The following is a 13963-nucleotide window of genomic DNA, read 5'->3' as shown; positions in this document are numbered from 1 at the left end:
GTAGATTTTCAGCATAGAAGGGCCAAAACATCCTTAATGAAAATTAAATTGCACTAAAAAAAACTAGCCACCAGAGGTTGCTAGAACTGCACAAATGGATTTTAACAGATGTGTTGCATTTAAATATTGTGAACATGACGATGGCGATATTGTGGCAGTTTTAATATCACGATATCCCACTTATCGTTACATCCCTATTAAATGGAGGAGTCACAGCCCTCCTAACAGGTATTTTCATTGTCATCTGCAGACGAGTTGAGCCGTTATATCAAAGCACCCTCTTTTGGTAACTAGTTGTTCTCTCTTCTTTATGTCGAAATTAGGGCCGAATGATTCATTGCGTTTGCAATTAAATCGCAGTTCTTACATGTCATGTTTCATGCAACATGAAGTTGGATGTGTTGAAGTGGTACATTTTAACTGTAATTGTAGTAGAAAATAATATTAAGGCTTCATTTGCCTTTATCTTAAAATCCTGTAATCTATAATATACATGGTAGTGTTTATTATAATTAACTTTTTTTTGGGTAGAAAAAATCATTGAAAAGGACCATTAAAAAAAAAAAAAATCACATATGATATCGCAATTCACAAAAATTGCAATTAGAATATTTCCTATAATCGTTCAGCCATAGTCGAAATGCCTTTTCTTGTAGCAAGGCTCTCAAGTGTCAAATTGCTTCTTCTGCATCTCAGCTGAATTCCATTCATGGCTTGTCATCTCGAGAAACAGAGAGGAATGATAGTCCACCGTGAACTTGGATTTTATTAGGAAACGATTGACTCACTTTTCCCCGGGCCAACAGAAAGACTGCATGTGAACTTGTCTGGAGCCAAAGGGCGATCGAATATCCAGCTTTTGTGCTCCTCCGAATCCCGCCAACAAGCACTGATATCTAATGTGACTGTGATCTTACTTTGCAGTATAACTATTTAAAAAAATATTTAGATGACTTTGCAATACAGAAAATAAAAGAAAATATATATTATATAAATATATAGTGTCTACAAAATTTCACTGCTGAAGATCTGCTGGTCACATGTTTACATATGATTGTTTCATGAATCATGAAAAGTTGAAGTGATAAAGCCACAGGTTTGTTTGCATTATTGTTGTAATCTTATTGATCACTTACTAGGGGTGTTAAAAAAAATCGATTCGGCGATATATCGCGATACTACATCGCGCGATTCTCGAATCGATTCAATAATCGGCTGAATCGATTTTTATTTTTTTTTATTTTTTTTTATTCACACCTTGAGCATGGAAGAATGTTATATAGTCAAATTTACTCTACAGAATTTACTCTGTGAAAAATCAGGGGAAAAAAACGACTTAGGTGATTATTTTAAGAAAGCGTCAATATCAACAGGCATTTTTTTTTAAGTGCTTTCAGAGCACAGCTTGACTTCATTCTGTTTCCACCACATACTGTATTGTGCAACAATTGCACACTTGTTTCTGACACACTCTTACTGCCAAAGGTCTCTCCATTATGTGTACTAAACACAATGAAGGAGTCATGCTGATCCTTATAAGATGTACTGCCAGGTTTCGTCCTTGGAGGTAGCGCGATGTGACTCACACGCAGTTATCAATGAAACGTAACGACGCTGACTCGTCTGAAGCTCATTCAGGATGACAATTTGTAACGCGTTACATTCTCCCTCCCGCAGCAAACAAACGCTGCCATCTGCACTGCCAGGCCAAGGAGACGCAGGATGTGGTCTTCATGCAGCGGATGGTCCAGGACGGCACGCGTTGCTCATACAAGGACCCGCACAGCGTGTGTGTGCGCGGCGAGTGCGAGGTGAGTGAGGAGAAAGGAGGAAAACTTCATGCGCTCACGTTCAAATTTGTGCTCAACCTAGTCGGTGTCCTCCTGAGCAGAAAGTGGGCTGCGACGGTGTGGTGGGCTCCTCGAAGCAGGACGACAAGTGCGGCGTGTGCGGCGGGGACAGCTCCACCTGCAAAACATTCAAGGATACAATCACACGTACTGTCAAGAAGCAAGGTAGATGCTCACAGAAACTGTTTTGGACTCGTTTCTCTGGATTGAACCATATTCAGCTAAAGGTCGCCCTCTAGTGGACTAATAGCGACACTGACACTGTTCTCATATACAGCAGTTGCATGATTGCTCACTTTTTGAGATTGATTAATTGAAGGAGATGAGTCTTCTGAAGAAACAATGTTTAAAAAAAAAAAGGGAAGTTTGCGAGAATAAATTTGAGAATAGTGGTGACTAAAACAACCAGATTTCATGCGAGAGTTCAAATGCACTTTAATGAACTGCCTCAAAATCATTTCAGGTTTCCTCAAAGTTCTTGAAATTCCCAGAGGTGCGCGACACTTGCTGATCCAAGAGCTGAAATCTACCTTGCACACTTTTGGTATTGACGATACACTTCCCTACGAGCATGCATGTCACTTTTCACCGGTGTAATTGCTCTCATTTGTGTTGTTGTTTTTTTTGCCAGCTGTGAAAAATGTGGCTTCAGGACTGTTTTTTATAAATGGGGAAGATGAATACCCTCAATCCAGATCGGTCATAGAAAAGGGGATAGAGTGGGAATATGAAAATGACAAAGACAAGGAGACAATCCAGACTACAGGCCCCCTCAGACATGGAATTCTGATCATGGTATATATCAACAACTGTTATCATCTGAATGATTTTTTTTTAATGTATACATGTCAAAAATAAATGTATGTGACTCCCTAGGTGAAATTACACGGTGATGAGGATGTGAATTTGTCCTATAAGTACATGATGAACATGGACAGCGATTATGCCATCCAAAACAACATTCTGGTGGAGGACAGCGCCTATGAGTGGGCCCCTAAGAGATGGTCCTACTGCTCCAAGCCGTGTGGTGGAGGTACAAAGACAAAAGGCTGCTACCTGTCTTGCACAATTCTGCCCCTTCTCCACGTGATCGTATTTTTTGGTTGTGTAGGCAAACGATACCTGCGATACGGCTGCAGAAGGAAAGTGGACAGTAAGATGGTCCACAAGAGCTTCTGTAACAAGTCCAACATGAAACCTCGAGGAGACATCCAAGATTGCAACCAGAAGCCCTGCCCTCCACCTATGTAAGCATAATACTGCACACTACATTATACCACTATACTGGGCTGTGCTGTATAACAGGAGACAACTGCACAATGACATTCGACACAATACTTAACTGCAGTTCTTTCTTACTCAACTAAACTTTTGAGGAGAAAAAACAGGCGCAGCTAAGTGCACATAAATAAACTCAAACATACTGTAACACATTAATACTACGACTAGTACCCTAAATACATAAAATACGTCCTTTTAATAAAAACATAATCTTTAAAAACATAAACCATTTGGTGACACAGACACACTCTTGCAGAACCTCCAATCTTGTCTTTTACAGTTTGCAGTAAACAAATCTTTCTTTTGGATATTTTCCTTTCTGTAAGCGTAAAAAGCAGGATTAAAGAGGATTTCATATTCACCTTTCAGCAAGAACTAAATAATGTTTTCACTCTTTCTTTTTTTTCCCAAATGGACAGTGTCTGTGTCCAAATGTTCACTATGTAAATTTTATTTAAGTTCTTTATTGTACATATTTTAAATTAAATAAAATTATTTCTGTGGTGCATAGTTACTATATTGCTTTGATATTCGCGCTTGTGCCATTGTGGCCTATATTAACCTGTCGAGCGGCCATTGATCCTCACTACTTTTTAAAGTTCATTGTGGGTAATTTTGTGTGCACCAGATTTTTTCATTTTGGACATTCGGACACCCCTTCAAAATGGCCTAACTCCTTAATGCACTATATATAGGCAGTAGTGTACACATTTGGACACAGCCTATGTCAAACATAATTACAGTAGTATGCCGACATCTAGTAGCCAATAGTGGAAATGCACCTCAACTAAACGAGGCAGTTATCTGTATGAAAAAAAAAAAACAAATCAGAGAAATAGCAAGATTACAAATTCAGAATCCGCGATGGTGGGGTCAATGTTTCACTAGCCTACATGATGCAATACCAGACTTTACCGTAGTACCCAATTCTATACATTATATTGCTATAATATTAATAATGTTCTCATTATGTAGCCTACACTCCCATACTACATGATCCATATACTCTGGAAAAACTGGTTCTCTTTTTAGTGCTATACACAATTCCAATTATGAAAACATTTACCACAAGAGCATTACGGACATTCCTAAATGTTTCCATTTTCAATCCACATGACCTTAAAACTCGCGTTTCTCACCTCAGTTGGGTGACAGGTGAATGGCAGAACTGCAGCAAGCCATGTGGAAAAACCGGGATGCAAGTCCGCTTGGTCAGCTGTGTCCAACCGTCGGACGACAACACCACCAGACCCATCCATAATAAATATTGCAACGACGACCGCCCGGAGACCCGCAGGTCTTGCAACCGACACGCCTGTCCAACCCAGTGGAGGGTGGGACCATGGTCCCAGGTATGATCGCAAATATTAACTCATTCACTCCCAGCCATTTTCACTGAAGCAACCCTTCGCTCCCGCCTGTTTTACTAGATTTTTGCAAGGCCCACAGAATTTTGTTTTCTATTGCTATAAAACCATGGAACCTACCAAAAGAAAGATTTGAGTCAATTCTTTCATCAGGAAAAAAAAAGTTTCACCATTATTCACAAATTTGTTTAGAGCTGTGAGGAAATCAACTTGCTTAATCTCTTATACTCTGATGCCACCTACTGGGTGTTTTTGTAATAACTACCATTGCTTCAACCTGCATCAAAGCCTTCTGTATGCTCTAGCATGAAAAAACAACAACATAAAAAACGTCTTTCGGACACTTAAAAAAAAAAAAAAAAAAAAAAAAGTATTAATACGTTTTTGGGAGCAAGTGAGTTAATAAGGAATCTTTCAGTGTACAATATTGCTTATTCAAATGTTCAATGGGCATTCATTTGTACTGTATAGCGGATTAACAGCAACCGAGGAATGAGTATGTTGCTCAAGGGCACTTCAGCTCACGGACATTTCTCAATTTGTGCCTGCAGTGCTCAGTGACCTGCGGTAACGGGACTCAGCAGAGGCAAGCTGTGTGCCACACCAGAGACAACACCATCGGCTTGTGTCTGGACAGCAAGCCCGACACCATCAAAATGTGCCGGATGAATCCATGTCCGAGTGAGTAGCAAGAAAATATACATCCCTCAGAACTCCAGTTGCATTAGCTTTATGAGACCACCACACAAGCATAAAATCTAGGGATGGGAAAATGAAGCTTCATGAAGCACTTGCGATATATTTTGACTCTTCTTGATGGGACTCTTGGTTTAAAGATGCATTGGAAAAGGATTACATTTCCACTACAAATTGATTTCCCAAGAGTGCCTTCTAGAGGAGTCAAAATATATCACAAGTGCTTCATGAAGCTTCATTTGTCCATCACTAAAACAAAAACAAACAAAAAAAATACTTTTTTTTAATTAAGCCAGGGATGGGCAACTGTCGACACTCAGAGTGGACCCTTGATTAAAAATTAAGAAAATACAATAATAAAATAAATAATAATAATAATAACAATAATAATAAATAAATAAATACATAATTTTTTTTTTTTTTTTTTTTTTTTGCAAACCGAAAAAAAATCTTCAAAAAACATAGATGAGTATGCAATATACATTTTCCACAAAAAAACAGAAGGAAATGAGGAAGGAAACCCCAGACAAAAAACTATTAAAATACAAAACGTGTAAAAATATTGAAAACTAAAAACAAGGGGGTGGAAAAATCCTCAAATATGCAAATCTGTGGGTGATGAACTGCGAATATGTCGGGGTCGGGTGTAGTTTTTAAGTTGTAATATTATCAATAGATGGCAGATATACTAGTTTACACTGAGTACAATTTTGAGTGACTTTTGCTGAAAAAATGCACAAAAAAGTCCTTGCAACGAATGTTTTCTTGTTCAACAGTTATGTGCCACCCTTGAATGGATCTTTTATACATCGAGAAATGTATTAACAAAAATGAAAGATATTAAAAGCATCTATTTCACACATATTTTGTCCATATCTAAAATAGCATTTTAGGGTTGTTAGGGTTTGTTTACTAATGATGTCATAGGATAACACTTAGGCTTCATTGTCCTATCGGTTTAACTTGGATTTGGTTGATAAACATGACACACTTGCTTCACACGATCTCCTCCTTTCTATGACAGAGGGCCCGTCAGACCTGAACAAGAACGGCAACATCCTGATCCAGTGGCTGTCCCGCCCCAGCTCCAACTACCACAAGAGCTCCTCACGTAAAACCTCCCTCTATAGCTCCCAGCCGGGCCTCCACGGCGGCATGTCTGTTTTCCGCTGGGCTCTCCCCATCTCTGTCCTCCTGTCTCAGCAAGGCCGCCCCCGGCTGGCCCCCTGAAGCGCCCCCTCCCCTACGTCCTGTGCCTGTGGCCGCATCCAAGAGCGAGCGGCAAAGCTTTTGCTTCTCTTTTAGGGGGAGTGGGCGGGGCCGGTGTTGTCTCTCTCCCTCTCTCGCAACGTGTCTGAGACGGCTCTGACTGGGGGAGGTCTCTGGCTCCTGTGTGTGCAAGCTGGTTCTCTCTTGCTCTGTCTCTCTTGCTATCTCTATCTCCTGTGTGGAGCATTGTCGTTGTAACCGCTGGCCAGTTGAAAACTCAAAAGATCTACAAAAAAAAACAAAAAAAATGAGACGGAGATCCAAGTGGCAAAGCCGACAGGTTTTTTTCTGAGCGCGTCAAAGAGAGCGTGCGGGGGGCCTCCACCTGCGTTTGGCAGCCATGTTTTTGCGCGAGCTATCTGCGTGTTGTCATGGGTTACCACTTGGGGGATACAGTTGCTCGTTTCTTTTTATAGCGCACTGTCATTGTGAGAAGAAACAGATGTGAACATAAACAGAAAAGGTATATAAATATCTATATAGAGGAAAAAAAAAAATCAAGTTTTTAAAAAATATATACGAAAGCTTTATTGTGAATGTGATCTTGTCACAATGAGGACATCTTTGCTCAAGTGCTCATCTCACATCCTGGTTCCATTCGGGGATGAGAATGGCGTCTCATCCCACGTTCCATTCTCAAGATTAACAGGAACTCAGCACAGGGACAGGAAGTGATATCAATTGTTGAGTTTTGGGATAGGGAACTGTGAGGTGAATAGCCTTAAAGCAAAGGCTGATTTAAAAACAAACAACAACAAACGGAGTGAAAAAAAAAAAAAAAACAACAGGGTAGTCTGACCACTTGTGGTCGCTCCCCATTTCACCTCATCATCAGCCATCCTCTCTTTGACTGTTATACTAAAGTTCAATAAATGCAGCTTATTTGTGCTTGCAGACTTTAAACAAATACATATAAATATATTTGTATTCATATAAATATATATACCTATAAATCTAAATCCTCTATGAATAACAATAATATGAATAATGTTTTACCATGAATAAGCTGTAGCTTATTTGCCTCAAACCTTTGGACTGCTATTGATCGCTCAGATCCCGACTGTTATGTTTTTTTTTGTTTTTTGTTTTTTTTTTAAATGATTGATTTTACATGAACACAGAAGAATCTTTAATAAAGGTAAGTTGTTTGCGGTGGGGGGTTAGACGTATATTATGCAGGACTTGGTCAGTTAGTTGCCTCTCCATTTCTTAAGAGTTTATTTTCACCTCACTTGTTTGCTTTAATCACTTTTTGTCATCCACATTTGCATCTTTTGCTTGTTGTGCGCGTGTGAGTGGGTGCACGTTTGTCTCGCATGGAGGAAATATCGAGTATTATTACTCATGAGGGACGTGAGTCTGAATGCGTGTGTGCGTCTGCATTTGGGCTTCTCCACCCTTCGATCAGCTACAGAAATACCTCATAATCTTTGATTTCACGAGTGGTATCATTTTTTTTTTGTTTTCCTTTTTTTTGGAATGAACACTAACCACATGAACAATGCCTTATCTTGGATTGAATGTAATGGCATTTATCTGTGAAAGAGATGGGTTTACTCATTCAAAGTTTCACTTGGAATAGAGGCAGCTTCAAACCAACTTAAACTCACACCCGCCAACCGTCAAACCTACCAAGGAGATGTTGGACCCATTGTCTGACAACAGGGAAGGGTTTACAAAGGGCCTAGGGTATAGACACATACTACACCTTAAAACAAAAACAAAAACAAAAAAAAAAGATGACACAGAAACACTTCAGACTTTACACTTCATTGTATTGTGATCACATATTTATGTTGTGACTATGTAGCCAGCTATCCAAGGTTTCCTTCTGCTGGAGTTGGACTATAAGAGACCAAGCCAGATCTAGCAGTGCGATACTGTATATAACATTGGTGTTGACTGTATTTAATAATGTTCATGACTGTTATCTTCTATAATATTCTATACTATGGGTAACTGTTTTGTGGCTTCACTGGCCCGCTGCGTGGGGCTGGCCAACGTTCGGTTAACGTGGAAGAAACATTCAGATGGACTATGTGCACTGCGTCTATATGCACTTTGATTTATCAGGGAAATTGTATTAATGTTTTGTAAATGTTTCATATGACACTTAACGTGCCATTCCAGTTTTTACATCATCATGGAAATCACGGATTTCATTTTGACAGCAAATATCATTTATGTACTATTTTTTTTTTTTTGTTTGTTTGTTTCTCGGTCGATAACCAGATTGGTTGATTTCCAAGTATTGAAGTGTTTTACCAAAGTGACTGTGAACTTGTAACTTTCGATACAGTTGAATTATTTTTCTTAAGAAAAGAAAATATCTATATATTGAGCAGGCGGGCGTACATCTCATTGTTTAAGTTCCTGTCATTCTCAAACAGCAAAGTTGTATCAATAAAAATGTTTTGAAAAGTGTCCCCTTTTCTCTCATTAGGAATCGACTACTACTTAAGGGAGGGGCGAGTACCGATACCAGGTATTGGTATGGGCTGATACTTCATACAATTTTAATACAAAATGTTAAAATTATCTGTCAATGTTTGTTTGTTTTTTTTGTTTTTGTTTGGTGAGGTTGGGGTGGGGGGGGGAGGACTTCATGTATCAATTATCGGTGACTACTCATTGGTAATGGTCTGAATAAAAGTGGTATTGAATGTACCTAATCTAGATATCTACAACTCCATTTACTGGCATGGTATAACGAAGTTAAAAAGTGAAGCACAGCCAAAGCTTTTCTGAAGTGTTCCAAATTAGGCATCAAATGTATTTCAAGGACAATTTCAAGGTTTATATTGAAACCAATAGACTGGCAACTTTTCCATTTCAGCTTCTGTGGACTAATCTAATCAGCGTTCTTCATTTTTGGGTATTCTTCTTCACTCTTCTTCCTCCCTGCATCCTCTGCTAATGGCCCGGCTTTACGCCTGTTCTGTGCACCGTGTGGAACCACACTCGCCTTTCTACACACAATCGCGCATGTCTGGTAGAGAAATATGCATTTAATGCTTCATGTAACTTTTTTTTCAATGCTCCACAATTCATACAAACTACACACTTGCGATCAAATATACCAATCTTTTTTTTTTTTTTTTTTCACAGGTCGCCGTTGTCAAGGAGACCGCTCTGTTTTCTGCCGTATGGAGGTGTTGAACCGCTACTGCTCTCTACCAGACTATCAGCGTCTATGCTGCAAGACTTGCAGCAATTTTACAGTCGCAGAGTTTGAAACCAACTCCACATCAACACCCATGGCCTCCACCCGGTCCCCCTTCACAACTCATCCACCCGCTAGCCTCACGTCTTTGTTCACCTCCACCACCCACTCCACCGAAGCTGTAGCGACTGTCACTCCAGATGCCGCCACCAACTCCTGGAACGTGACTCATCCGATAACATTCATGACTCCGACCCATCAGTCCACCTTGAGCTCACTCGGTACAACAGAACTGATCACCACCTACCCGAAAACAGCTTCCACATCTTCTGCAATTCCTTCCACTTTATCCGAGTCAACCGCATCAGCTGTTACAGACGTCCCCGGGCCGACAGCGGAACCCCTTCCTGTGCCTGCCCCAGAAATAGACAAGAGCCTAAATCCAAAACCACAGAGCACTACGAATAATCCAAGTCTTACGACCGCCACTGACTCTCCCACAAAATTAACTCCAACCATCCATCTAACAGCAAATAGTAGTAAAACACCACTGGTATCCAAGCCTAAAAAGGACATTGAGCCAAAGAAAAAGGCCCCAAAAGACAATTTGCCAAAAAAGAAGACTGTAGAAAAGAGTACTGCCAAAAAAGTGGCTACACCAAAGGTCAATCCAAAACCGAAGACAAACACTACACCGAAAAAGATTACACCACCCAATAAAAAGACTAAAGAAGCTAACATTGCTCCCAAAAAGACAACCACTGTCAAAACGACTCCCCCCAAAAATAACACTTTAAACACAATTCCCAAACAGACTACTAAAGGAAACACAACTTCTAAAAAGAAGACACCAGTCAAACCTGTTTCCAAAAAGAATACCACTGCTAAGACAGCTCCCAAAAAAATTATGCCAGCTGCCAAAAAGCTAACCCCGATCAAAACAACTCCCAAAAAGACTACGCCGATCAAAACAAACCCAAAAAAGTCTATCCCAGGCAAAGTGACTCCCAAAAAGACGATCCCTGCCAAAACAACTCCCAAAAAGATTAAACCCACTAAAATGACTCCCAAAAAGATCAAACCTCCCAACCCAACTCCTAAAAAGATTAAACCCACTAAAATGACTCCCAAAAAGATCAAACCTACCAACCCAACTCCCAAAATTATTAAACCAGCTATCGCAACACCAGAAAAAACTATGCCGGCTCACACCCCACCAAAAAAGATTGTAAAAACTACCCCAAAAAAGTCTCACCCAGTTAAGAGTCCTCCAGAGAAAAAAGACAAGCTCACTCCCAAAAATAAGCTCCTTCCCTCAAAAAATTCATCTAATTCAGATTCAAAACCTATTAAACAAAAACAAACAATAATAACTAACCAGAAAAAGACGAAGGTTCAACAAAATAGCATCACAGAGCAAACAATACCGACAACAACAGCTTCATATCCCACAACGTGGACCGCTCCATTCACAAGCACAGAGTCAACCAGAGAGTATTTTTCTTCCACCCCTCCCTCTACCAACAGTGTCTATAGCACAGCTGCAAACCTGCCTCGAGCTGACTCCAGAGTCAACATCACAAAAAACTCAACAACAGATGACGCTCTGCTGCTTCCAGACGACAATTCTCACCTGGGAAACGCAACGCTGAGCAATTTTGAAGCTAGTACGAATCCCAGCGGGAACATGCCGTACACAGACGCCACAATAAGCAGCAGCGGGGATGTCGTTGCCAGCAGCGGAGCCGTTATGAGCGACGATGGCGTCACGGTGTCCTACGGCGACACCACGGTGCTGGATGACGGCTTGACTGTGACGACTTCCTCGCCCTGGGTCGACCTTTCCGAATACATCCCTGCGAATATCCCCGCCGCCACGGCAACACCAGACCCCGCCACACCCCTTTCCAGCGTGACTTTCCCGCCCCAACAAGGACTAAAAGAGAACAATGAGGACAATTTCGTCGACATCGTATACAACAGAAATACCGGTGCGGACAACGACGTCTCGCAGAACAACCTGATCCCGAAGCGTCGTGTCAACTTCCGGGAAAAGACCAGGAACAAACGCATTCAGGAGCTTCTGGAGGAGAAGCGAAACCTTCTCCTCAGGATGAAGAGAGGCCATGCAGAGCGATAGACCACGTCCGTTCTCTTATAGAGACGAACGCCTTTACAGACTGAGCTGCCGTAATAGCCTTTATCGGTGCTTCAAACCAAAAAACTGCTAGATTGCTATTGAAAAAAACAGCTTCTTTGCAATTGGGGGGGGGACAAAAGCCCAATTCAGAAACTGTAGCAGAAATACACATCTAGATTAACTAGCACTTTATAAAAGCAAACTTGTTACTCGTCCAAACCATCCACAATCATGTTCAGTAACTGTTAATGAGAAATGATGTCATATCGGTACTATTGATACTGACAACTCAGTACCACCTGGAATTTAAAATGTACAGAATATTTAATATGATACAAACCATACCTCAAGGTAACACTAACAACAGAACATGTACAACTACAGTGAAACTACTGTACATATACACTACTCTTAAAAACAAACAAAACTTAGGGATATTCTTTTCGGGTGAAATTTCTGATTGAACCTCTTCAGCAGGGGTGGCCAAGTTCGGTCCTCGAGAGCCCCTATCCAGCCTGTTTTCCATGTCTTCCACCTTCAGCGCAGCTGCATCTAATGATCAGCTAATCAGCAAGCTTTGCAGAAGCCTGATAACGATCCTGATCATGAATCAGGTGTGTTAGTGGAGAGAAACATGGAAAACAGGCTGGATTGGGGCTCTCGAGGACCGAACGTGGCTACCCCTGCCACTGTCAACCTACAATGACATCATAGTTGCTCAGGTAGCGTCCAATCAAAGCTCACCTGTTTTCAAGCTGTGATTCATCGTCGCCTAAGCCTTGAGCAACTGTGATGTCATTTTCAGTCGCAAAATGGCTGCCCCCTGAGATGGATAAAAGCAGGTGGATTTTGCTGCTTAATTCATATTCCGCAAACATGATATTATTCTGAATGTCATGTTTAAACTAGTGGGGTAATATACAATGTAATGTAAAGAAAATTTTGGGATACAGAGACTTAAAGAGTCCCAGAAAGGCATAGACGCGGCCAATCTTGAAATGTTAGCCAATCAGATCTGTGTAAGAGAACAGCAAGTTGCAGAAAAAGTATTGAAGCAGACTGTAAGATGAATTTCCCTTTAAGGGATAGTAATGCGTGTAATCAATCTAATTCGTTAAAAGTTCAATTAGGTCAATCCTAAAATTGCACCAGAAATCCAAATAGCTTCCCACCTTTTTGTGAGTAGTGTATACATACAGGTATTTTGAAAATATTGCAAAAACAAAAGCTCACGTTCCAGTTCACTCATTTGAAAACCACCTGAGTTCATGTTACCTTTTCCAAAGTTGCATGCACAAAAGGTTTCTCATTTCTCAGGAAGTTAAGATATGAACAACTGGTATGGGATATCATATGACACGTGGTGCTTCCTGCTTACATAAGATTAAGCTATTGCTGGAAAACGTTCAAAGGGGACGTTATGGATAACGTATATTTGAAATACTTTTATACACATAAAGTCTCTATGTTTGACAATGTGTCATATACACTTATCCGAACACGATTTGACTTCCAGTCTCAGTTATTTGTATACAAATATTAAACAAGGCCGCGTCCCCTTTCAGTCATGACGAGTAAAATTAGTTTGTGGCATGTTTTTAACAAAAAGAATTGTATAATTTACATTTTGGTCAGTCAGTTGTGATATTTTGTGGTTAGTGGTGCTAAAAATGTTGTTCCTGATTCATGATTTGATGTACAGAAAAATAGAGATAATATAACATTATCATTTTTTGTTTTTGTTTTTTAAAACTCTTTGTCAGCTTTGTCAACAGAACCTTTGAGGGCTGTTTTGGATTTTTGCTTTCAAAGTTAAGTTATTCATATATTTCCAACTGGAAGCACCAACAGATTTTTCTGTACGATATCTGTACATATCAAAAAGAAGGTAATGTTTAATATTTATTAAAGTTTAAATGCTTGTGGTATTTTTTGCAATGTATCCCCATTGAGTGATTCTTGTTGTGTAATAGTCTCGTTCATTCTTGATTTTTTCCACCTCTAAAAATGTTGGATACAGTTATGTCACGCAGACAGTCCAAATATGGAACATCAGCAGAACGAGTCAGTCGTTTGCATAATTGTAATGGTCATAGTTATATAAAATATCACTTGCTTAATCCATTTTGAGTTAGTTGGGGACAACCATCTGATTAGCGCCAGAAAATAGTTTCATGGTCCATATACAGTGTATCCA

General features: G+C 40.1%; 1 protein-coding gene across 2 annotated transcripts in view; it reads left to right on the top strand.

Moving 5' to 3' along the window:
- The window catches only part of LOC144025733 (A disintegrin and metalloproteinase with thrombospondin motifs 2-like), a 110149-nt gene extending 97952 nt beyond the window's left edge, over positions 1-12197 (top strand). For both annotated transcript variants that reach the window (XM_077532049.1, XM_077532048.1), the window contains 10 exons: positions 1678-1811; positions 1892-2015; positions 2314-2394; positions 2482-2645; positions 2727-2883; positions 2962-3097; positions 4276-4483; positions 5050-5179; positions 6219-6305; positions 9572-12197. In XM_077532049.1, the coding sequence (XP_077388175.1) occupies positions 1678-1811; positions 1892-2015; positions 2314-2394; positions 2482-2645; positions 2727-2883; positions 2962-3097; positions 4276-4483; positions 5050-5179; positions 6219-6305; positions 9572-11766 (3416 nt within the window). In that variant the 3' untranslated portion in view covers positions 11767-12197. The remainder of the gene's footprint in view (positions 1-1677; positions 1812-1891; positions 2016-2313; positions 2395-2481; positions 2646-2726; positions 2884-2961; positions 3098-4275; positions 4484-5049; positions 5180-6218; positions 6306-9571) is intronic.
- Positions 12198-13963: the final 1766 nt, after the last annotated feature.

This window comes from Festucalex cinctus, chromosome 9, assembly GCF_051991245.1.
Source record: "Festucalex cinctus isolate MCC-2025b chromosome 9, RoL_Fcin_1.0, whole genome shotgun sequence".
Taxonomy (NCBI): domain Eukaryota; kingdom Metazoa; phylum Chordata; class Actinopteri; order Syngnathiformes; family Syngnathidae; genus Festucalex; species Festucalex cinctus.
The sequence above is the reverse complement of the archived record's forward strand: the minus strand, read 5'-3'. Positions and strand labels throughout refer to the sequence as shown.